General features: G+C 40.9%; 2 protein-coding genes across 2 annotated transcripts in view; both read left to right on the forward strand.

Annotated features, from left to right (window-relative positions):
* LOC137400410 (receptor-type tyrosine-protein phosphatase epsilon-like) overlaps positions 1–3,912 on the forward strand; it is a 34,781-nt gene extending 30,869 nt beyond the window's left edge. Inside the window, 3 exon segments of the mRNA XM_068086740.1 lie at positions 1,150–1,292; positions 2,973–3,108; positions 3,733–3,912. Coding sequence (XP_067942841.1) covers positions 1,150–1,292; positions 2,973–3,108; positions 3,733–3,912 — 459 coding nt within the window.
* A 2,704-nt stretch (positions 3,913–6,616) lies between these two features.
* LOC137400055 (uncharacterized) lies at positions 6,617–25,008 on the forward strand. Its single transcript, XM_068086364.1, has 5 exons — positions 6,617–6,776; positions 16,801–16,933; positions 20,134–20,234; positions 20,588–20,764; positions 24,659–25,008. Exons 1-5 carry the CDS (start codon positions 6,675–6,677, stop codon positions 24,710–24,712), a joined length of 567 nt encoding a protein of 188 aa, XP_067942465.1. The 5' UTR covers positions 6,617–6,674; the 3' UTR covers positions 24,713–25,008.
* The last annotated feature ends 1,431 nt before the right edge of the window (positions 25,009–26,439 follow it).

Genomic DNA, 26,439 nt, shown 5'->3' on the forward strand with positions numbered 1-26,439 from the left:
TTACAGTTATTTGGTATCAAAAGATTCACCATGTCTCACTCTGTTGTGTTGTAAGTGCCAAATATGTGGAAATGTGATGACAAGCTTATAAAAGCTCAAAAACGAACAGCCGCCGTAGATTGGAATCTCTTTATTTCGATGACGTAGCCACGAAATTTGGTTATCGTCTTGTCACGTATGTTCTCACGTGAATTGAAAGGCCGATACAAAGCTCAATATAAAAGTTATCGTAGTACTAGTTTATGACAAACACTTCGGGTTTTACCGAAGACCCCCCTATTAAATATAGATGCTCGCTACTTTACAGTTTTGTTTTGGCCTGGTTTAATCGTCAAGTCGTAATCTGATCGTGTGACCCAATACTTCGCAAATAATTTCTGCAGCACTTTTCGATTATCACAAGTGACCAACAGGCTCGTCATGATTATCAGACAAAGACGTGTACTCCTTCAAGCAAAGGCTAAAAAATTAAATGAGTTTTACGGTAAGTTATAAGATATCATTGCTAAAAGTGACAGCATTATAATGATGATAAAATAGACACGTAGGAACAATAGACATAGTTTTACTGAATGTGTGAAGTATATTTGTGAAAATATTTCGATGAGTAAGCTTGCAAGGAAGTATAAACAGAAACCATCTCTTACAACTATATCACATTTGAGCCGTTTTGGAAAGGGAATCCAAACTACGGCGGTCTCGTGTGGCTGCGATTTTCTTTTCGTTTTTGAGCTTTTAAGAGCTTGTAATCACCTTTCCACATATTTTGCACCTACAACACCACAGAGTAAGACATGGTGAATCTTTTCATATCAAATAACGGTAATGTGAATTTTGTTGCAAGTCAACCTTTAATATGCGTAGCTCAACCTATAGTCAGTAAAACATTAAAAAGTGATCCATTTTAGCCTATAGTAAAACAAAAATGACCTTATTTATCCTGCAATGATTTTATGTTCCAACCATTTTCAACAAAACTTCTCATATTTTGCTGGTTCACGATTGTCGTTTTTGTGCATAGTGCAACTTTGTGTATACGGATATCGCTATAATGTTGATTAATCTTTCTAGTTTTTTCTATTCCTGTTGGCTAGACTAACTTTTTTTATTATACTATGAAGCTTACAGTTATGTTTTTGTGAGTTGCAGATGAAAGCAGCAAGCGTTCAGATTATTGTTGCCACGGAATGGGAGACGGACATACCTTCTACTGAGACTATTATCCAATTACAAGGTGTTCTTGAGAAAAAACAACAGCAAACAGGGAACAACAGAGTCTGCATCACTTGCAAGTATGTTATAATTTTACTACACTGACAGTATACCCAGACCTTTGGCTGATGGAGGGTTCACTGTCATGCATTCGACAGCAGGTCATGTGATCAACTAAGCATTTACCTCAGTAGTCTTTCATCAAAGAAGTGTAGCATTAGTGAGTTTACTCTGGGGAAGTGCGATTACTAAAAACATTTCTATCTGAAATTTGGAAAGTTTGAAATAATAAATTGAAGGAATTTTTATAAAGGAACCATCAAATATTGATAACAAAATTTCAGTTTATAATCGAGTCATGTGAAAATTTAATTTTTTTGAATATATTTGCTGACAACCTTTGAACAACTTTTTTTTGCTATGCTTAGCTTTTTGACCTACTTACATTAAAATAAAGTAATTGGGCGCATTCTTTAAGTATTTTATTTATGTTTTGTAGTAAAACCTTTTACCCAATAAACATGCTGTTACTATACTTTTGGCTTATCTTTTAGTGGCCGTAAAATCCTTCAAGCGTATTTGGCAAAGGGTCCTCTAAGCCCAATGTCTAACTGTCATATGAACTTTGCTATAAGGTCCTTTGCTCAAAACTCCTGTCATTATTGACACAGTCTGATTTAGATTCTCTTTGACATCCCTATTTGGTAAATCAACAACCACAGATGAGAAAATAGCTTTAAAACTCAAACAAGTTGGGACGGTAATTTTGACTTAAAAAAATTAATAGTTGGGTAACATTCCCAAGTTAAATCGGAGCAAATGCAAAACAAAAAGCTGTAGAGTTCTGTGTTAATAAATAGTAAACTATTGGGTAAAAAGACTTCTTTCTCAAACTCAGAGCAAAATTGTTAAAATCCCTTGTGTTGCATTATTTACTTAGTTTGAGTTAGCCTTATTTCGTATCAATAATACCGTTCACTATGTTATGAACCTTTTACGTTAACTTTTAAGTTATAACTCAGCGTGTTAAATATTGCGTATGATGTAAGATGCTAAATGTTTCAATTGGTTCAGAGGTTTTTGTTTATGTTTCAGATAAACCTTTGGTTTTCTTGGTTTGCGCTACTTGTATTGATGGTATCGATATAATATTTTATTACCACAGTTGTATGTTCAGAAGCTTTAGTTTGAGCCGAGTATATAACTGATACGGAGATGTTGCATTATTTACTTAGTTTGAGTTAGCATTATTTCGTATCAATTATGCATAGACATCAATATTGTTTAGGTGTATTGCCGCTTTCTATGCTGGATATAACGTGAGAATTATGGGTAATAAATGACTCTTCCAGTTTCTACCTGCTATCTTAAAACGTTAATATATTCAGTATTAATGACAATCGGATAATAGCTTATGATTAGGGTCGCATCTAATGAATACAACAGCTTGTTAATTGAATATATTTACAGGAAAATCTGTAGTGAATAAATTTCTACAAGACTTGATATTTTTATTGAGACCAATAGGCTTTTCTTTTTAGCTACATTCTAGATAATTTTCTACAGTTCAATTGTACTCGATTGGCTGTATTGTTTAGCAATCGATTGAACTATCTCAAATTCAATTAGAACTAAATTTCCATCATATGCATGATAAGATGTCACTCAATAAGAGTCAACTTATAACTTGTCACCCATGAGCAGGTAGTGTGAGCCAAATTTGGTGTTAAACGTTTAAGGCCGTGAGGTTATACTTGCAGCAATGGGGCGACTCGATGTGGCACCTTTATCATCTCTTATAACGCCATTGAGAAACTGAAAGCTGAGCAAGAGGCTGACGTCTATAACCCTGTGGTGATGGCCAAGCACCGACGGCCTCAGTTCATTCCCTACTTTGTATGTTCTACAATTTTCTACATAAACAAGTTGTTACTTTACGATCAGAGACTATACCAACTAACCACTATGCATGTTGAAAGCTTAGAGAGTATGCCAATATGGAACAAAACTAAAATTGAAGAATTTAACATACAAAAATTCAAATGTTGAAGGGCGTGATATAAGAGAAAATGTTTGCTTACGCTATTAAAAATGTTTTTTTTAACACCAATTTTATGAATAATATGTATTATGCGGCCCAGCTTTGGAAAAAACAAAACTGTAGTTTTTTGTATTTTAGCTATGAACATGAAGTTGTTAGATTAAGTGGTGCATCATTACCTTTCGCTTTAGAAGCAATTACAGAAAACAACAACTATTTTAAAGCCATTAGAACTGTTGTTAACTGATCATCTTATTTTTGACGTAGTTATATGTTTTTGATACGTACTCATAACTGTTTTGATCAACAACTCAGTGGTAAAAGGTTTTTCAAAAAGAGTTCGTTTTAACCAAACAGCTAACAATTTTCACAAGGCGTAGACCTCTTTGTTAAATCAATCCAATAGCGAAATAATCTTAGTATTATGGTCGTCGGGCAATTATGTCTTTAGGAAATCGACCTGAGAGTTTTAATGCTAGTATATAATTCTATCTATTCTCAAAAAACAAACTAACGGCTTATCTAAAAGAGTGTGTGTCAATTGTCACAACATATCTACTGCTACGTTTTTTTGTGTATTGTAGAAGCAGTATGAGTTCATCTATCAGGTCCTGAGTGCTTATGCAGAAAGCTTCTCTGAATACGCCAATTTTAGATAAACCAGCTACTGGGTACTCGGCGTATCACATGTGTGTAGTGACTTGCCTCAAGTTATACAAAAGCAAAAATATCTATTAGACATTCTTTAATGAAGCTTAAATTTTTAATGCTTACAAATTATATAATTTTCTTCTGATAAATTTATGTTTGATTATTTAATATTTATAGTGTCACCTTTAATTCTATCTTAGCGACTGCAGCTGCCTAGAGCTAACATCACAGATATTGTGTGCAGCTGCCTAGAGCTAACATCACAGATATTGTGTTGCTATAGACTGGTATGAATTCTGTAAATTCTTTTCGACATTAAAGCCAATATTTCTTAACTGATCATCCTTTTAACAGACTTCACATATTTTAAATCTAACAAGATTTTATTTAATAAATAAACTGTCAAATGATTAGAACTTCTTAAAGACATTTGACAATAAACTGCAAAACTCCACTACCATCCATTGAAGCAGAGCTAAGCAATTGTTGCCTGCAATACTGTTTCATCTTTTTGATAGCCTAGTAAACCCATCTCCCTTCCTCCATCATAACTGTTTTTATGTATTGGATAAGTTGTTAGAACTCTTATACTGCAGTACAATCTGCTGCTAGAACACAAACTCTTGCAACAGTGCGTATATCATGAATGTTTTGCTATCATAGTAATTTCAGCTAGTAGAATATAATTGCAAATTTATTTCTGTTTCTATAGTTTGGCAACATCATTCACTCCTACGTAAATATGATTGATAGCTATCCTTGTGTGAATACCAGTTTCACAACAATAACCTTGTCATCTGAAAGCGAATGATTTGGCACCGTTTAAACAGCATACAATCTTTATTGTTCATTATTAAATGCTGGTTCAGTGCTGGTCATCAACAAATACTGCAATAAGTTTACCGTTCCTGGAATAACCATTAGACTAGAACTCATACTCGGCCTGATCAGGTATGGGATGCTTCTTATATCATTAACCAGAAGTTAATGAAAATGAGTCACTGTAGCTAATGGTATTGCTCTACCTCTATTTTAAACCATTCTATAGTTGAATTCTATGAATGCTGGTTGACCGAACCGGCAAATATAGAGCAAAAATTTAGCCTGCGCAACAATAATTGGAAACACAAAGTGCATCACTCTAGGCATTCACTTCCTCATGTATCTTACTGCGGATTATTAGGGATACCGCTGCAAAAGCGCAGCAACCCGTCCGCTAAGCAGAGCCACCACTCCCCTTAAACACAAATAATTCAAGCTATACAAAGTTACGACGTTTCAACTGTAGATAGTATACTAGAAATACTACTGTATCCGTGAATGATGATGATGACTCCCTGATGATGTGGGCCTGTGTATACATAACATAATACAATGGACAATGCAAACACGTATGTATGTACATAGAATATATGGTGCTATCGGTGTTATCAGTCACATCAAAATGGCCAAACCTTCATGTCAGGCAATGATTTATATTAGGGCTTTTGGACATACGCTATATATTGTGTTCTACTTATGTTTATAATATATAGACAACATTTATGCTATCATTATTCACTCAAATGCAGGTAACTGCCTCCATTTTTACCTATTGCAAATCGGAGTGTCGTTATGATGCTGGTAAGACAGGCTTGCCAAGTGGCCGATTGATGTATATGAATGAAGGTTTAATTTGTGGTCTAATGTGCATTAAGAATTTTGCAATATCTCTGCTTCAATTCACACTATGGAGAACATCTGCTGGTTGTGTTATTGCTGATAAACTTATTCGTCACTTAAATATCTCTACATTGTTTCGAATGGGATGGAAGGTGTGTTGGAGCTAAAATGCGCTTCAAGCAATTTTATTAAGCATGTCTGGTTGAGCCATTTTTTATACTAACTTTAAACCCTTTGCTTTCCCTAACGACCACTAAAACAACATCATTTATAGGTACAGTAAGTTGATTGTAAAGATGTTTGTACACATCAAGCTATACAATGTATATATATGTAGGCCTATACACTTTTCGCAGTTAGGTTATATACATGTATGTAAAAACTTCTCTTTTCATGCTGACAAATTAAAAACAAACTGATGACAAGCTTAGATTTGGTTTAATTTTGTGAAAGTTTAAACAATACTCTATGTCAAGTGATTAGAAAGCCAATTGTGTGAGCTGTAGTTCACCAGCTGTTTTAGGACAGGCGTAGATGTACTTCTATGTGCCACCAATGATATACAGCCCCCATGGGGCTGTATATCATTGGTGCCACTCATAAACCGGTAGTCTAACAAAAAATTGATAACGAATCCTACTCAGTTCGAATAAGCCACCGCCTTTTTTTACATGTACTGTATACAGACCTGGCAACCCAAGAGTGGGGCAATGTGTGAGATTTGGTTTTGGGGCAATTGATGTATCAATGATAGTATATACAAAACTGTGGAAATTGGGGCAAAAATCTCACGCAATTTCATTTTTTCTTTGGGGTGATTGCGTGAGTCTCACCCCAATGCGTGAGAGTTGGCAGGTATGACTGTATATTGATTTATAGTGAATATGGATTTTTAGCGGGCCATCCGGCTGCCATAGCATTTACTACATGCATTATAATGGTCGCTAAATGCGGACGTAGAGCTCTCGATCTGAAGGAGAGGTACCGCGTTCGCCTTTGGCGACGTACGCAGAGTGTTGTGATCCAAAGCTATTAGTCTTGCGCCAAATTCCGGAGTCAGGAACAACTTTAACGATTGTGTGGCTCACCTAACCGAATTCCATTGAATATGAATCTAAATCAGCTTGTTAATTCGTTTTCCAACACTGCTAACCAAGTTGGCCATCAAGTTGGGCAGTATATCGACGGGCAAGCAACTGGAGGACTGCTCGTAAGTTGTAATTAGTAAAAATAATTCTGTCCAAATTGTTAGCATGTAACCAAAGAAGAGGCTGAGCTCATTTGTTATACTTTTCGTAGGTTTCTCTGGTTACCAAAATCAGCTGTTTGCCTAGTGGTTTTGTTCGCTAAAAATCTGGAAAGATAATTTTTTGAAATCGTAAATTGGCATTGACGATGTGCATTTTTCATTTCTTGTTCTAGACTTGTTGTTCTTGTTCGAGAATAACTCATCTTGTGGCCTCTTATTACAATGCACTATTAAATCATTCGACATATGAGGGCTATTCAATAAATAAATAAGGTGAATCGGTTCATAGAAAAAGTTTTATTATAGGTAGGAGTTTGCAATATATTTTTTTCAATAGTTTCCACTTGTTTGCACAGACTTTTGTCATGTGATGGAAACTGCCGTACCATCTCCTTTTAGTTATTATTATTATTAGAGTTGTGTGCCCTTGGTTATTTTATATAGTCACGCCCCTAGAGGAGGGTGGCCCTAGCCACCTCATTTACATATTTTGTTATATATAAGGCCGTGTCTATCGGCTTAGAAGTCGTTCAATACATGCTTTGCATTTGAACCCACACTCTTCTATTTCCTTGCGCAATACGGAAACACACTGAGCTCTTGCGTACTCCAAGCTTAAGTCCTTCGGACTGCGCTTTGGGAGTAGGGTTAGAAATACACTGTCGACCCGCGTCGACCTCAGGTCGACCTTGTCGCACGAGCAGTATCTCTCCCAGGGAGCAATTCCTGGTGTAGGTAGTTGTGATTGGCCGGTGGTGTAAGTCGACCTAGTCGCCTCCGCGTGTTGGTCTACGAGCAATACTTACACGGCCCCTGTGGAGGGTGAATGCAGACCGGTAGAGTAAGCCGACCCAGGTCGCCTCTACGTGTAGGTCGCAGGATCTAACACACTGGTGGCAGCAGTGGGATTGACCACGAACTTCGAAGATAAGCTTTGTAACCATGCCAAGCAGCCGACGGAGTGCTACCAGAAATCTGGCTGAGGCAGAGTTGCACCAGGTCGACCAGATTGGTCAACTGACAGAGGCTATCACTAGAGCCTTACAGATACCCCGAGGGGGAGCCAACTTCAAGCCTCCGAAGTTCGATGGGAGTGAGGATGTAGAACTATTCATCTCCCAATTCGAAGAGGTCGCGGAAGCAAATGAGTGGAACGAGAAGGCCACGCTCCTCCACCTGCGGGAGACTCTGAAGGACGGAGCCAGAGGATGCAGTCGAGGGGACTCACCTGCCTCCATCTTCTCGGCTTTACGCATGAAGTACGGGCTCTCCCCGAGAGAGGCTAGGAGTAAACTCCACCTGAAAAGAGAACCCAAGACGAGTCTCCAGGAGCATGCCACAGAGATGGAGCGTCTGGTGAAAATAGCATACGCTGACCTCCCAGAATCCTACCATTCCAGTATGGCCCTGGAGGCGTTTTCCCTAACACTGGGAAATACGCCCCTCCAACGCCACCTGTTAGCAATGAAGGCACAGAGCTTGGAAGAAGCAGTGCAGGCGGGGAACGAGTTCCTGCAAATCCAGCCCACTCTTCCTCGATCTGGTGCCCGACCCCTAGTGATGACGGTGGAGGAGGAAGAAGTTGCCCCCGCTACAGTCGCCCCCGTCCACTCGGAACCCCCATCAGCCACCTTGAACGACGTCCTGATGGCTATAAAGGGGTTAGCAGATGGACTAAAGGGAGGGGAGCTGTTGGGGCAACGAGGAGTGGACAAAAGGGGACCAAATTGTTGGGGTTGCGGCCAGGCAGGGCACATCCAACGCCGGTGTCCCCAAGCCCCCCATGGACAACAGCCTCAGGTTACGAGGCCGGGAAACGGTTACCATCCACAGCAGTAGGGGGAAGTACTGACTGTGGATCAAATCTACCCTCGCAAGGACAGTGGCAACAGCCACGACGGACTAGGCGACGCAGGCTCCCCCCCTGCTCGCCACCGGTCCCCTTGCATAACCCATATCAACCCTTACCTGAGTGTGCAGGTCTCCCACCCTCAGAAGCCAAGGACGAAGCCTACGTCTGGCCTAAGCCGTCTCGGCCTCCCAAGAAGGCCCCCCAGAAGACTAGCAAGGCCAGACGGGCCCACGGAGACGAAGCATGGAAGCCGCATAATAGCAGCTACTTCTTGCCAGGTCGCATCGGAGGTCAGCCCGTCCAGTTCCTCGTGGACACCGGGTGTACCTCTAATTTGTTGGGACGACATGTCTTTGAGCGGTTACCCAAAGACGTCAAGAGCAAATTGGAGGTCCGGGAGGACTATGGGCGAATGGCAGATGGCACCCGGCTGCAGTTCCACGGACTTATCACTCTCCCGGTCAGAGTCAGGAGTGTCCAGGTTACTGTGTCTCTCGTGGTGTGTGCCCTGAAGGAGGATGCCATCCTGGGCATGCCTTTCCTGGTCGACCACCACTGTGAGATGAACTTCCAACAACCCACGTTGGTGTTAAATGGACAGAAGTTGACGTGCACGGACCGAGAGGGTCGACCTCTGACAAGCAGCGTGCAGATAATGCGGGCCACAACGCTTCCCCCTCGAACCGAGGTCCTGGTTGCCGGACGTCTCACGTCGTCCTCCTATCAACCAGTCGGGTTAATTGAGGGAACGAAGGATGGATATATGGTGGCCGCCAGCCTACACCAACCCGGTGAGAAGGGGAAAGTGGCCATCCGTTGTATGAACCCCACCGACCATCCCGTCAGCATGACAGCAGGAACGGTCGTGGGGCAATACACTGGGGTCGGGCCGGACGAAATAGGGGCCCCCTGGACAGCGAAGGGAGAAGCCGAGGTTTCCAAAGAAACTCCCCCTTCTGTCTCCAATGTACCACCCCACATGCTGGACCTGCTCCAACAGGCGGCACCACATTGCTCGTCCCCTACCGAGCACCGAAGAATGAAAGACCTCTTGACCCGCTATGCGGATGTGTTCAGCCAAGGGAGCGAGGACATGGGACGTACCACCCTGGTACAACACGAGATCCCCCTCCTTCCAGAGGCACAACCCATCCGTCAACACCCATACCGTGTAGGACACGAGAAGGAGGCCGAGATCGAACGACAGGTTTCGGCCCTGGAAAAGCAAGGCATGATTGAGCCCGCTCACGGGGCCTGGAGCTCTCCGGTGGTCTTGGTGAGGAAGAAGGACGGGGCGTGGCGATTGTGTGTAGACTACAGGAAACTTAATAGTGTCACTCGCCAGGACGCCTACCCCCTCCCCCGGATTGATGAGAGCTTGGACGCCTTGTCTGGCAGTAGGTTCTTCAGTACCTTGGACATGATGAGCGGGTACTGGCAGGTACCCCTCTCCGCCGAGGCCCAGGAGCGGTCGGCGTTCGCCACACGCAGTGGGTTGTGGAGGTGGAAGGTGCTCCCCTTTGGACTGACCTCCGCCCCAGCTACCTTCCAGCGGCTGATGGAACGTGTCCTCCAAGGGCTACACTGGAAAACCCTGCTGCTGTACCTCGATGACATCATCGTCATGTCAGCCGACTTCTCCAGTCATGTCACTAGGTTGGCCGAGGTGTTGGAGCGACTGAGGCAGGCCGGGCTGAAATTAAAGCCCTCCAAATGCAGCTTGTTTCAGACCCAAGTCAAATACCTGGGCCATGTAGTCAGCAGCACAGGGGTGGCTACCGACCCTGAAAAGATTCAGGCTATAAGTGGATGGGCAGCACCCCAAGATGTGACGCAGCTAAGGTCATACTTGGGTACCACTGGGTACTATCACAGATATGTGCCGGACTATGCCTCGGTCGCCAAACCTCTCACCTTGTTGACCGGCGAAGGGGTCCCCTGGAAATGGGGAGAAGAGGAGCAGGAAGCTTTTCTTAGGCTCAAATGGTCGCTGACACACGCCCCAGTACTGGCATATCCCGACCCCTCCTTGCCCTATGTACTAGATACTGATGCTAGTAATGTAGGGACTGGGGCTGTGTTATCCCAGGTCCAGCAGGGTACGGAGCGACCCATAGCCTACTATAGTAAGACCCTCTCCTCCGCCGAACGCAATTACTGCGTAACCAGAAGGGAGCTACTGGCAGTGGTGCAGGCTGTCCGGCATTTCCGGCCCTACCTATATGGCAGAGAGTTCACCATCCGAACCGACCATGCCTCCTTGGTTTGGTTACACCGGAGGAAGGAACCCTCTTGCCAGGTGGCCCGGTGGCTGGAGAGTCTGGCCGAGCACAAGTACCGAATAATCCATCGAAAAGGCGATAAACACGGGAACGCCGATGGATTGAGTCGACGACAGTGCGTCGACTGCCGGCAGTGTGCTGCTATTGAGAAGCGGGACCAAGGGCCAACGAGGTCGCAAGTATACGACTCCCTCGTAAACTCGGGAACGAATCGGGCCACTGCTGTGCCAGTGGACCAAGTTCCGGTACGGCCGCCAGGAGGCGCCGGAATATCCAGTCCCAACCCCTGCCAGTTGGATGAGGAGGAATGGCCTCAACTACCTAGCAACAGACCGGTTTTAGGGCATGGCCCCCCGATTCTCACTCCAACCAAACCAGTTCCGGTGCAGCAGCCGGGCGGGGCAGGAACACCTAGAGTGTTGGACTCCCCTCCCAAAAGACCTCAGGATCTTCAGTCACCGGTCGTCAAGATGACCGGCGAAACCAAAAACTTGGATGGAACTAGTGAAAGAACGGTCAAAGAGGTCCCAGAACAACTGACAGTAGTACAGACCCCGCTGGACGAAGTGCGGGCACTACAACAAAGGGCCACTACCGACCTAGGGGTCATTTATCAAGCCGTCAGAGACCGGAAAGGAGTAGAAGAAGCCGTGCTACGAGTGGGCAGCCCCGAGCTGCAACGATTGGCCCGGATGTTTCACCAACTCCAGCTCGACGAGTCGGGCGTGCTGACTCTCCATCTTACCCAGAATGGGCGAGAGAAGGTAGTGGTGGTCTGCCCGAAAACCTTGAGACAGGAGATCCTGTGGAAAGCCCACGAGCAAACACACTGCGGGGTGGAGAAGACCTTGAAACGCGTCCAGTTAGACTGGTATTGGCCAGGTATGGCCGGAGATATCCGGAGAGCAGTCCTCTCTTGCGAGGTTTGCCAGAGGGCCAAAACCGGAAAGGGGCGGACTTCCGGGAATAGACAACGGCTGTACGCCGGGAGGCCGTGGCAACGCCTAGCCGTAGATTTGGTGGGACCCCTGCCTCCGACCCCTCGTGGAAATAGTTGGGTGCTGGTGCTCACTGATCACTTCACTAGGTGGTCAGATGCGCTAGCCATCCCTGACGCTACAGCCCCTACGGTAGCCCAGATCCTGGACGAAAGAGTATTTAGTTACTTCGGGCTACCCGAGATCATCCATACCGACCAGGGGAGCCAATTTGAATCTTCATTATTCCAGGAGCTATGCGACTTGTGGGGAGTTGAGAAGTCTCGGACCACCCCGTACCACCCCGAAGGGAATGGGGTGGTCGAGAGAAACAATCGCGTATTGGGTGACTCCCTGCGAGCTCTCTTGCTGGGTAGAGGGCAGGAAGATTGGGACCAGCTATTGCCACAAGTCATGAGGACGCTGCGAGGGTTACCACATTCCGCAACTAAAGAAACTCCCAATTATCTGATGTTAGGTCGGGAACTACGTCTTCCTGACCAATTGCAGTATGGGAATAGACTAGAATCATTCACAAGCATACATGAGTATGTGCAGACGGTCCACGACCGGTTGGTACAAGCCCATACCCTCCTCAGAGATAGGCAAAAAGAAATCGTGTCAACCGACACGAGAGAGCCTCCGTTATTCAATGAAGGTGACCTCGTGTGGTTGCTGAGCAAGCGGCGGAGAAGAGGGGAAAACCCGAAGCTAGCGGCCAAGTACTTGGGGCCCTATCGCGTGTTGAAGAGTCACGAAAACCACACTTATGAGATCGAGAAGTACGGACAACGATCTATCCAAGCGGAGGGAAGATTGCGACTCTGTCGCCCCAGTCCGGTACAACAAGGACGAGCCCCAGTGGAAGTCGAGCCTGCTCGCCGTCCCAACATGAGGGGCCGACCCAGAAGGCAAATCGCACGAGGAAACGACAATCCAGAAGTAGTTATTTCGGAGTTACCCCTGCCTAGCCAACTAACAGAGTTGCGAATACCTCAGTCGCCAGGAAGGTCAGAAACACTCCGGATTCCCAGGAGGGACTCCTTGGTTCCCCCAGGAGAGCACAATCCTACCTCGAGGGTTGACCCCGACCCTGGCGACGAGTTGCTACCCGAGGAAGAGAGAGCCACAGAAAATATGGGAGCCCAGGCTAGTGATACCGGGGTTAGAGAGGTACCACGGCCTCAACGAATCAGGAGGCCTCCCGCGTACTTGGCCGATTACGACACCAGCACCGTCCAATCGGGAGAAGCCCTCGGGGTTCAAGGTCAGAAGGCGGCCATTTTGGATCCCGGACAGAACGCGCTCACTACTTGTTACCGCATCGAAGCACACACACCTATACCTTTTCTCGACATGGAGATCACCAAAGAAACTATAAAGGAGTCGGCACCGATCATCGGAGCTCTACCCATGTTGCCAGAAGTGAAGATCCTACCGTTGGAGCTCCACCCAGCGCCCGGTGAGACCCTAGACGATTCAGAAACAGATTCTTCGGATAATCGCGTTCCACCCACTCCACTACCAACCAAATGGATTGCGGCAGAGACAGCTAAAGCAATCTCGAAACTCTGTCAAGAGAAAGGTACGAATTGTCCACTGTGCCAGCAACTACTCTCTACCCCGCGACGGCGCAGGATCCACATCGCCCAGCACTTTACCCGCTTTTTCTGCAAATGTGGAAGAAATTCCACATCTCGAGATACGATTGCCAAGCATCAGGCTCGGATCAAGGATGCCGAAGTAAGGAAGGCGCACGGTGGAAAGGGGATTAATATATACGAGGTCGACCGAGATAGTTATCCGACCTGGAGCAAAAGGGTGAAATTAAACAATCCTCCGGCTTTTGAGAAGCCTACACCCTACGGGCCGATTAAGAAGCCACCTACTCGAAGAGGACCCCCGGCACCTCTCCCTTCTCCCCCGAAAAAGAAGTGGTCCAGTCCACCTAAACGGGAACGACCAGTCCCAGCCCCTAGAAGGTTAACAACAATCGGCAGCATCCAGAGTCGGCTGGGGGAAGTACGACCCCGGGTCACGGTAGATGCTTTACGAGAGGAGGCCTCCAACCTCCGACGGGCGGCTCGTCGCCTGGAGGATCTAGCAAACCGCATGTCGACATCCCAGATGACTCGGTCGACATGATTTATCCGTATTTCCCTTGGTGTTTAGTGATTGCGGTTTCTCATATTATTATATTCTTTTTTTTCTTGCCTGTTTTGTAGTAGCTAGTTGGTGTGTTCCTATATTCTTGTATTCTTTCTTTTTTTTTTCTTTCTTGTGTTTTTTTTGTATATAGCCGATAGCCGTCTATAGGGGCGGCGTATGTGATGGAAACTGCCGTACCATCTCCTTTTAGTTATTATTATTATTAGAGTTGTGTGCCCTTGGTTATTTTATATAGTCACGCCCCTAGAGGAGGGTGGCCCTAGCCACCTCATTTACATATTTTGTTATATATAAGGCCGTGTCTATCGGCTTAGAAGTCGTTCAATACATGCTTTGCATTTGAACCCACACTCTTCTATTTCCTTGCGCAATACGGAAACACACTGAGCTCTTGCGTACTCCAAGCTTAAGTCCTTCGGACTGCGCTTTGGGAGTAGGGTTAGAAATACACTGTCGACCCGCGTCGACCTCAGGTCGACCTTGTCGCACGAGCAGTATCTCTCCCAGGGAGCAATTCCTGGTGTAGGTAGTTGTGATTGGCCGGTGGTGTAAGTCGACCTAGTCGCCTCCGCGTGTTGGTCTACGAGCAATACTTACACGGCCCCTGTGGAGGGTGAATGCAGACCGGTAGAGTAAGCCGACCCAGGTCGCCTCTACGTGTAGGTCGCAGGATCTAACACAGTCATCGAGGTACCCGGTTTTGAATGCCTCAAACATCTAAATCTTTAGATTGCCTATTTAAAAAGTCGCTCGCGGCATTCTTAACCCTTTTCATCATCATTATTGAAGTAGTTTCTTCTCAATTACTCCTCACGCTAGCTGAATTGTTAGTGTCTGGCTTATTGCACCATAATGGCTAGTTGCTCCACAATATTTTTAATTGTTACATTTGTGAAACTTTTAAAAATTTAACAAAGCTATGTGTTTGGTCAGTTAGAACAATCACTGTCAAGCTGTAGATCAACCGCCTATGTAACGCAAAAGTGTAGGTAATGTTTTGCGGGAGACACTTGAATTTATTAAGTTCAAAGAAAAGGTTTATGGTTTGATACATATTGTTGCTTTATGATCATTATTAAATACCTGACAGCAAGTTCCAACAAGGTTGTAAAATGATTAAATTATATTTAAAGAGTTATTGCAGAAAATTGAGTTCTCTCATAGTTCTCTCATAGATATTTAACACAATGTTAAACATTTTGAGCACTTTGAACCCTTGCCGTTTTTGTTCATTGATGTCAGTAACCCTGACAAATCTGTGCAACGATCCGAAGTTTTGAAACTTTTAAATATATATATCCAGACGTGCTCATCATCTAATGATATTTGGTAAAACACTAGTAAAAAAGTTGGGCAACCCACAGCAAATGTCATCAAACAGACAAAACTACCTAACCATTATTCAGGCTAAAACTATAAAAGCTCGTATGGTTTTAAAAAACTCGTAAACGAATTTTACAGTAGCATCATATCCATTGAGCACATGTTCATCATCATTTCATGACCCAAAATATACTGGAAAATTATAATTAGTATCATAAAATTCTTTATTTGCATCACAATCATTTATGACCTACCAACAAACGAGTCGTATCAGTTTTGTAGCGATATCGTTATAATAAAATTTGTTATCAAAGCGAAGGAAGTAGGTAAAGATATTTGAAAACTGTTAGAAATGGAAGTGAAATTTCTGGTCTAACATCCTGTGCAAGACTTAATTTGATTGGTTTACGCTGTTACTTGGAAACAGCTTTTGTAAACAAGGGCCATGTGGGTGCCGGAATACCGGTCGTTAGGGTTCAAAGGGTTAAATTGTGTCTGTCGATACTGGTCACCTTGTCAAAACTCATAGTTTCTACCATCTATCATCAGCAACCGTCTACCTAATCATTTAAACTCCTTTATTGCTATACTATGTATTGAAAGTATGAACAGTTGTTATGCATTGCATGTTCACATTTAAACAATAGTAGAAGTCTAGAAACAATCTGTCTAGAAGCCCATGGCTACTAATTTCCTCAGTTGTTTTCCATTCTATTTGAAAATACTTTGTTTCACTGACAGTTGCTGGTAGTTAGTTCCTGCTCTAGTAGCATTGCTGTCCTTTGTAGGCACACTTTACCTTTGTATGGTAGCTTATGTTACTTAAAAATCTTGACTAACTTGTTTAAAAAGGGCAATTGTTTCTGCTACATACCCAACTGCTTCTTCAATGACGGCTGGAGATTGTACCTAATTCCATTTCTTTTATAGTAATGACTAAAGTCTACTGTACGATTATAGACCTACAATTAACGAAACCTGAGTCTGTGTATTTAGTTTCGCCCAATACTTTGTTGGCCTTCTGGTCTAGCATATACCTGACCATAGACCATTAGGTTGACGTTCACTTCCCAGGCCAGGTGATTACCAGGGATACAACATTAAATTCTTCTTTGCACAAATTAAAAGAGTGAAGTCAAGTTTTTTCTTTTTGTATGGCCAAAAAGGTGAGTTTGGAAAGATCTTGGAACGGATTAGGCAATTTACATGTATTTAACTGTTCTCATAACGTAAATGCCCTATAACGCAAATGTTCCTGGAACAGATTATTTACGTTGTAGGAGCGCCTGCGGTAAGGCTAATAATGCTAGAGTCACATAGCAATTTCTCTGTCTTTATATATAATAGTGTATATATACACTATTATTATGTTCCATTGACAGAGCTTCTTTGCCACCGGCAATGTGGTATGTTTAGTGGCACGCTTTACTGGCAAGGCCTTGCAAATAGTTGCTTCCAAAGATGGTCGCTTAGTCGTGGATGCTTTGGGAGTAGAAGGACCACAGGCTTTCAACAGTGAGTCATGTTTTTTCATGAACAGTTACCAAAAAGCTGTTTTCATATAGAACAATTTTAGATGTTAACCACAGTATGCCAACAACATCACCTATAAGTAGCAGATGACAGTACAACAGGGTTTCATTCATCTTTTTGTTTCAGAATCACACTTTTTGAGTGTTATTTTTAAGATCAGCTCTGACTCTATATAACAATCGCATCGAGTTTTAGTTATGTCGATTTATACAAAGAGAAAACTTATTGGACGTTGCGTGTATTACTTTCAATAATACCTTATTTTAAGGATAAATGTTCAAATTTTATAATTGCACAAAAAGTATGTTTGCACTTTATTATTAATCACATTGTAGATTAAGAGCGGTGAGCTCATTCTCGCATTGGTACTTTTTAATGTGTAACTACTTCGTTCAATCATTTGTCTGAGAACCAAATCATCAGACTTCCATATCGTGTCGACATAGTTTAAAGACTCAATGAAGAGTGTGATCTCATTATAAAGAGTGTGATCTTTGTAATTCTCACTGCAAAAACCAATATTATGTTTGAAAAAATGGCTCTTGGTTTTCTCAGCTTCTAATTGTAGGAGAAAATAAAATAAGTCAGTAACATATACAACTACTTGGGCGTTTTGTTACCCTAATCTTATTTTATGTACTCATTTCGTGTCTTTTAGAATTCTAAGAACAACAGATAAAATAGTCATGAAGCATATAGAACATATATTAATCTTCTTCCTCCAATAAATATAGAAGACACTGCTGAAGTATATGTACAGACACACTTCCAACAGCACATGTTCTGTTTGTTTAGGTTGTAATGTCTTTGACTTCATCAGATCTCTAATTGCACTAATTGCTCACACTTCAAGTTATTGCTCGCACTTCAATTACAAATTAGGTCTGTTGATCTGGCATTTAGTATTTGATATAAAGGGCAAATGAAACCATTCAATCTTATGTCAGCGGTACCTTATGTCAGCGGTACCTTATGTCAGCGGTACCTTATGTTATTTCTTTAACATATTCAGTTTATGTGTAGCTGGTCTGCATTAAGCCAACATTATGTTTATTTTAATCATCTAATTTTTTCACTCGTTTTCAAAGTTTTGTAAATCAAAGGGCCTGATGGTTTGGAATAACAATTGCCCATCTGATCAGTTTTCAGTTCAGAGGCCACTGTTTTTTATGGAATGTTGTTAGTTTTTGATGAAAGCTGAGCGTTTTATGTTTAAACTAAGCATGATATATTCTACAAATTAAGCAACTTTGCTGGTAAAAGTTCATATTTCTGGCACAGAATTAAATTTATGATCATCTGATTGTTATCCTATTGTTAGCTTTCCCAATTCACCATTAGTACACCTTAGTGAACTTGATCCTCCCGTTGATTATGGAATCCAAAGCGAGTATTGTATGCGGCATTATGATAGTGGTGTTCATTCATAATAAAATCATAGCAGTAGTTTCCTATGAAGTCATGACTAACAAACTGTTGTTAGAGTTGAAGGCTGTGCCCAAATCTTTATTCTTATTATTATTTGAAGGCAAAATATGTTGAAAAATGATTTAAATAAAATGAATTTGCTTTAGATTTTCAAAAATTATCTAAGAAGTCAAATCAACTTCTACATCGTAATGCTATATCACTCAATAATGATTTCAAGTACTTCACAATTCATTGAGTACAAAAAATCAGCTGTTCAGTTTCCATTTTCCTTTTAATTCCTGAGTTTATATGATTAGTGTATCTATATTTGTAGCCATCTCTACTGCTATTATTCAATTATGCAATTTTTAATTAAAAGTTATAAAATGTTGTGATCATATAAAAGGAAATATCTCCAATTAGGAAAAGTTAGAGAGAGTGGACAGCCATATTCAAAGTCTGAACCATTGTTAGCGTGCCTTTCCTGATTCACTATTAATAAACCTTAGTGAACTTGATCCTTCTGTCAATTACAAATCCAAAGCAAGTATTGTATGAGGGAATAGGGGTGCTCATTCATGGTAAAATCATAGCAGCGCACAGCCATATTCAAAGACCTAACCTCAGTACCATTATTCTTTGTCATTGTTTAATTGAATATTTTCAGCCAGGTGTCTACCACCTGTATATATCGCTGACCAAACATGGTATTTACCATTATATTAAGCCTTATTTCTTTGTACCATGTACAATAACATTTCTAAGCTACTGGGCTAGCTTTCGTGTTATAACCTATAAACTATATTTAACAGTGGTGTACAGGAACATGTCCACTAATGATTCTATTCGCTGGTCAAATCCAAGTGCTAAATCACTTTTCACTCAATGTACAATGTTAACCCATGGCAAAATGTTTTTCATATGTTGCAACTGTGGCAAGTGGTAGCTGACACTCTAATAAGAATACACCACAGTATTCTGCTTAGTTCATTCCTCATATCAATGCATCATTATTCATGACCACTTTAGATAGTAACCTGAAATAGTAAATTAAAAGAAATTCATAAATATTCAATTGTGAGTTGTGCAGTGAAACTTAACTAATATAATTATATCAGTCATTAAAATAACTTTTCTATTGCTATTTTGCGGTATACACACGGTAGAAGTATGAACTTGGTCACATTTAGGTTCAGATGTGGATGGGCTATAACTATGGGTTGTGGAACTGTCTGTATCTCACATGTCTATTTTACGCTGAAAAATATATATTAAGTTCAACTAAAATGCCTTTCCGGTTTTTATTACCAAAATAGATGACCCACTGTACGAGTGTGAAAGTCATGGCTAAGCAATGAATGTGAACCATCTTAGCTTCATTACCTTGTACTTCTCCAGAGTTATCATATAACCTGGTAAGCATCACTAAAACAGTGGGTAATGTAGCCTGGAGACATCACTAGTTTTCTGAAGTAGAGGGTGTGTTCTGAGTGTTTGAAGTAATTAGCTGAGAGTGTCAACAAGATGTTGACCTCAGTGGTAATAGTCTAATTTACATGTGGTTTTAGAGTGATAGATTAAGCATATTAGCTTCAGTAGTTAGTTTGCTAGGTAAGATAAGGGATGATGTCAGAAAGGACAACGGCGTTATTTGTCACTTTTTTATTCAAGCACAAATGCTGTCAAATCTTTCTATGTTTTACTGGTAGCGCTGTATTCACCAATGTGTATTCACTTTTGGGTACAGTGTGCATATTAGCCAATGTTTGCAGCTCATTGGACGGTTGTGAATGAGGGAAACAACGTAATTCGGCTTCACAACAACAACAACTACCTGTGTATCAACAATGCACAGATTCTCGTAATACCGCAGGTTGGTGTCAGCTTGCTTTGCCCTGTCATATTTCTGTCATAATCTAACTAGAAGTTTGCATTGTTAGGTTACTTATTGGGCACACAAATGTTGACATGGCTGATTCATGTTATAAATAGACAGAAGCTGATGTAGGTAGGCTACTAGGTTCATCACTACGCAGTCGATGCCTAACTTGAAATAAAAATAGTTCACGCTGGGCTTCACTGTAACCTACAACTCTGTGATGCCAAATCATCATTTTATGTGTAAACAGTGAATCACGAACTTTTGAGCATCTTAAGTACACAGTAGGCTAATTCTGAATCAATTTCATGAGTGAATGGTTGGTTAAGACAACTTTGTGTACAAAGGTAACTGGAGTTCCTGTTGGAGCTGAAACCAAGTTGAGGGTATCTCATCCAAATTATAACTTTGTAACCCTTGAGTCAGTCAAGGAGCCAGGTAATTTTATTACAATGAACCAACTCGGTCAGCCATTACCTGGAGCTATGGACCCAATGTCAAGACACTTTGTACCAAGATTATTGGTAAGTTGTATTTATTATTCTCTTTTGCTACGCGCTATCATTTGTTTGTCCCACACTACCTGCTCTTGGGTCTCATCAGATCTGTGAAACTGTGAAACCAGCTTTCATGAACAAAATCTTTTTCTGTTTCGGGAAGCTTGTGAGTGTATAATCATCACTAGTTATGAAACTCTATATTCATAACATAAGGTTTCCTCTGTATCTCAGTGCTTATGAGTGTATAATCATCACTAGTTATGAAACCATATATTCATAACATAAGGTTTCCTCTGTATCTCAGTACTTATGAGTGTATAATCATCACTAGTTATGAAACCATATATTCATAACATAAGGTTTCCTCTCTATCTCAGTGCTTATGAGTGTATAATCATCAGTAGTTATGAAACCATATATTCATTACATAAGGTTTCCTCTGTATCTCAGTGCTTATGAGTGTATAATCTTCACTAGTTATGAAACCATATATTCATAACATAAGGTTTCCTCTGTGTCTTAGTGCTTATGAGTGTATAATCATCACTAGTTATGAAACCATATATTCATAACATAAGGTTTCCTCTGTGTCTCAGTACTTATGAGTGTATAATCATCACTAGTTATGAAACCATATATTCATAACATAAGGTTTCCTCTGTGTCTTAGTGCTTATGAGTGTATAATCATCACTAGTTATGAAACCATATATTCATAACATAAGGTTTCCTCTGTGTCTTAGTGCTTATGAGTGTATAATCATCACTAGTTATGAAACCATATATTCATAACATAAGGTTTCCTCTGTGTCTCAGTACTTATGAGTGTATAATCATCACTAGTTATGAAACCATATATTCATAACATAAGGTTTCCTCTGTGTCTTAGTGCTTATGAGTGTATAATCATCACTAGTTATGAAACCATATATTCATAACATAAGGTTTCCTCTGTATCTCAGTACTTATGAGTGTATAATCATCACTAGTTATGAAACCATATATTCATAACATAAGGTTTCCTCTGTGTCTCAGTACTTACGAGTGTGTAATCATCACTAGTTATGAAACCATATATTCATAACATAAGGTTTCCTCTGTGTCTCAGTACTTATGAGTGTATAATCATCCCTAGTTATGAAACCATATAATCATAACATAAAGTTTCCTCTGTGTCTCAGTAGGCCTACTTATGAGTGTATAATCATCACTAGTTATGAAACCATTAATTCATAACATAAGGTTTCATCTGTATCTCAGTGCTTGGGAGTGTATAATCATCACTAGTTATGAAACCATATATCCATAACATAAGGTTTCCTCTGTATCTCAGTGCCTATGAGTCTATAATCATCACTAGTTATGAAACCATATATTCATAACATAAGGTTTCCTCTCTATCTCAGTGCTTATGAGTGTATAATCATCAGTAGTTATGAAACCATAAATTCATAACATAAGGTTTTCTCTGTATCTCAGAGCTTATAAGTGTATAATCATCACTAGTTATGAAACCCTATAGTCATGACACAATATTTCTTCTGCGTTTCATTTTATTGATGACAACCTGCACTTGAAGGATTACCAACTGATAGAACGATGAATAGCAAGCTGCAGGAAAGTTGAAAGTCTATCAGTTCATGTTAAACCTTTTATGATGATTGGTATTTACCTCAACATTCTTATAATGCTTCTTGTTTTGACAAGTGTACTGATCTCGGTGGTTCACAGTTTTAATGATTTTTTTATGGGTTCCATTTAGTATTGCCACTTTTTAATGGTGTAGTACAGCACACTAACAGGGTAATGCTTTTTATTGTCACGTCTTTCATGTTGATTATCTACTGTTATGAAGTGTGGGGCCTTGTCAATAACTTACAGTTGCAACTGAATATCGTTGCCCAATAGAAAGAGTAGTGATTCATATGGGGCTTAGCTGACAATTCTACCTTGGGTAAACAAAACGGCAGGGAACCCCTGTTTTCTTGTTTCCACCTGAGGTGCTCCTTTCGTGGCTGACCTAGCTGGCAACTCAATTGTGGAGCTTTTCAGAAAAATATTTCTCATATGAGAGGTTCCATGGAGCTCCACTCTGATGTGTCATGGGCTGTTTCTATAACAATGGTTAAAGGTGCAACAAAATTCACATTTCAGCTATTTGGTATCAAAAGATTCACCATGTCTTACTCTGTTGTGTTGTAGGTGCCAAATATGTGAAAACGTGATTACAAACTCTTAAAAACTCGAAAACAAAAAGCCGCCGTAGATTGGAAACTTTTTATTTCTCTGACGTAGTCATGATAGTTTGGTTATTGTCTTGTCACGTGATGTTCTCACGTGAATTGAAAGGCCAATAAAAAGCTCAATATAAACTTATCGTAGCACTAGTTTATGACAAACACTCTGGGTTTTACCGAAGACGCCGTATCAAATATAGATGCTCGCTATTTTACAGTTTCGTTTCGGCTTGATCTAATCGTCAAGTCGTAATCTGATCACGTGACCCAATAATTCGCAAATAATGTTTGCAGCACTTTTCGATTATGCAGCTACTGTCATGGCAGTACCATTTTTTGAGGCTCAAAATCTCGGAATTCACGTCATTTTTGCTTGATTTTAACCCTTTGGCTGGGGAAACGACCAAAATGTCATTTATCGGTTGCGTGGGGAAAAGACATTTACGTCGCTTTCAGTACACGTTTATAAAGCTGTCATCTAGAAAAGATATGAATGCTATTAAGTTTCAAATATCATCAACAAGATATTAGTCGATGAATTACAATATGAAACAATTATCTGAAAGGCGTTGCTTTGTGCTAAAAATTAAAGAAATCGCGCCTCCTCGGAAAAGAATAAAAGTTGGAAAAACCAGTCAACATTGGCTCGACTTTCAAAACAGTAAAATGAAAAATTATTTGATCCTGCGATCGTTAGTGATTTTTTGTGTGATTAGAATAAAAATAATTCAGATGATAGAAGAGATGTAAACTTTTTGGGCTTTTATTATACTTGGAATATACAGAGAAAAACGATCGTTATGGTAGCTCGCATGGCAACTTTATAGTGTTGGACTCTACCGAAAGGAATGCTTCCAAGCATTTCATACAAAGACAATTGTACATGGTTGTATTTTATGTAGTAGTAGATATGTAAATGAATGCTTATGTACAAAATATTTTGTTCATAGAAATAAATTTAAGTTTGAGCTATGCATGTAACATGCATAGCTCAAACTTAAATCTGCTACTTGCTCAGTATTATAGACTATAGTATAAGTGCATTATTTTTAACATGGTGCTCTATTAATTTTACTTTTTAACTCTACAATATTATTTAATTAAATTATTTCATAGGAGACAACTCTTCTCCTACACCATTCAGCATTGTACCCGGTGATAATTCTACCTCATGCTAGCTGTGGCCAACCCCTTTAGCAGCTTTCATTCACATTATATTTTTAATAGGCGTTGTTAAAGACAATCTCAATAAACAATTTTACATTTTGAAAATGGATTATAAGGTCAAATTTGCTGTTAGAACATGAGCAAAATCAGGAGCCAAGTGTGCTAGATTTGCACCATTTTGACTAGTTATACTAAAAGATTTCCCCGGGGGAAAACCCCCGGACCTTCCCTCAGCCACAGAGAGGGTGCTCGGCACCCCTCACGATCTCTCCCCGCATTACCATTTTCAAACAGTGTCATAGTAACAACTGTCATAATGACAACTGCCGCCAGTATTAGTTGTTGAACTGGTAAGGCTAGGTGATTTCATGCGCAGCGTTTCAACATTTAGTATTTCCCAGCACACCCAACCATCAACATTCTTTTGTTCAATGAAAGCATTGTAACTTATAGCTAGCCATCATAATGTGCTGAATGTTGTTCCTATTGCTTTAGCTTATTTTCCTATCTTGCAGCATTCTCCATACGGGTCTACCACATACGTCGCCCCACACTCTTACAGGCTGTAGATGAACACTTGCTACACATATAAGAAGAGTAAGGCGGCAAGTAGTGCCAATGTGGTAGTTGTTTGACACTGACTAAATGTATTGATTAGACTTTTATGTAGATCAAACTCTGATTGAATCATTCGCACGACTAAATGTAACTCTATCCAAACTCAGTTTTTTATTTATTTACCATTGGATCAAAATGACTTTTATTTTTTCATAATGTTTTATTCTTCATACTGTTATTCAATCTGCTTGTCTTTGTAATTAAACTGATGGGTCGTTATGTATAAACCCTCAACGAATGGCAGTAATCAATCATCTTCACATTCATTGATTGGCATCTTATGATGTTGTTTAGCTAATCTTGTGTAAAACGTTTGCTAAAGGCTGTTTCACACTATATCGCCGTATTTCAGCGTTGATGCCACAATACTTTGCTGATCGTCGATGATAACCATGTTCACACTATCACAAACCCATTCGCGTTTGCATCAGGAACATCTCCGTGAAATTTATTGTTGTAAATTTTCGTACCTCTTTGTTGTCGCATGCGGAAATCAAAAACTAGTCCCCCAGCGACTATCATAAATGGGTACGAATAATTCACGCTATCCATGCATTGCCGAAATGGTTCACATTTCGGTCATCGATGCTCGGCGATGCATCGGGAAGGTGACAGCTGCAAATTTTCCCGATGTATCCGCGTTGCTTCGTCGATATCATTTGTTTACGGTTCACGTAATCGACGACCGATGCCGGAATGACAACGCTGAGATACGGCGATATAGAGTGAACCAGCCTTTAGAGCCATACTTGCTGATTAATGACACCATTTGCAAGTGCTCTTCAACGCCACTTGTTGTGATAAGTCGTTAACTGGCAAGGGACACTCTAAAATGAGTCGAGATTAATTGTTCACATGACAAGGATACAGGCAGTTTTCTATTTTTGATGCACATAGCATTAACTGCTTCAGTCACTGGTCGCGTGGCTGCAAATACTTGGCTCAGAGGCTTTCAAGGGCTGACAACTCCTTTTTTCCTAGACATGTTTCATCTTGTTTCTAATAAATGGCGGCTTGTTAGACTGTAAAAATTTAATTGTTTCAAATTTGTTCATGTAGAGCAGGTATTTGAAATTCAATGTATTTATTGTTTTCACCTGTGACAAAAAGTAGCAGCTTAAATATGCAATGAGCCTTTCATATTCATTTTTTCAACTAAAGTTCTGTCATTAATCTATTAAAGGTCAGTTTGCATAAATTGATGAATCATACACTGCTTGACTTTTTAACACTACCGTTTAGCTTTCTGAAGGTCAACTGTAATGTGAATCTGTTGAGAGAACTCAGTTAGCAAACCTGCCAGTTTGGAGCTTCTAATGATGGCAAAGAAATAAGGAACTTGTGTCGATTCTAACAGGTTCGAACAATTGAAACATTAAATTAGAAACTATGCTCGGCATTTGCACCAACCTGCGGTAATAGACATTGGATGCAGGTGTGTGGGCATTTTCATCCAAGCAGCTGGTTAGCATAGGCTTCACTACATATATTACAACCTTGTATCATCCAATTCAGTGTTCTCTCATAGCTCTGAAGACAGAAACAGCTATGAAGGTAAGTTTTCTTATGCCCGCTTTTGGGGTTATTTAGTAATATATATTGATATTATTTTCCAGCATCTTCAGTGCTGTTAATTTTTTTTATAAAAGCAAGAGATTATGAGATGGGTTAGTAGACA

Source organism: Watersipora subatra, chromosome 7 (genome assembly GCF_963576615.1).
Source record: "Watersipora subatra chromosome 7, tzWatSuba1.1, whole genome shotgun sequence".
Taxonomy (NCBI): Eukaryota; Metazoa; Bryozoa; class Gymnolaemata; order Cheilostomatida; family Watersiporidae; genus Watersipora; species Watersipora subatra.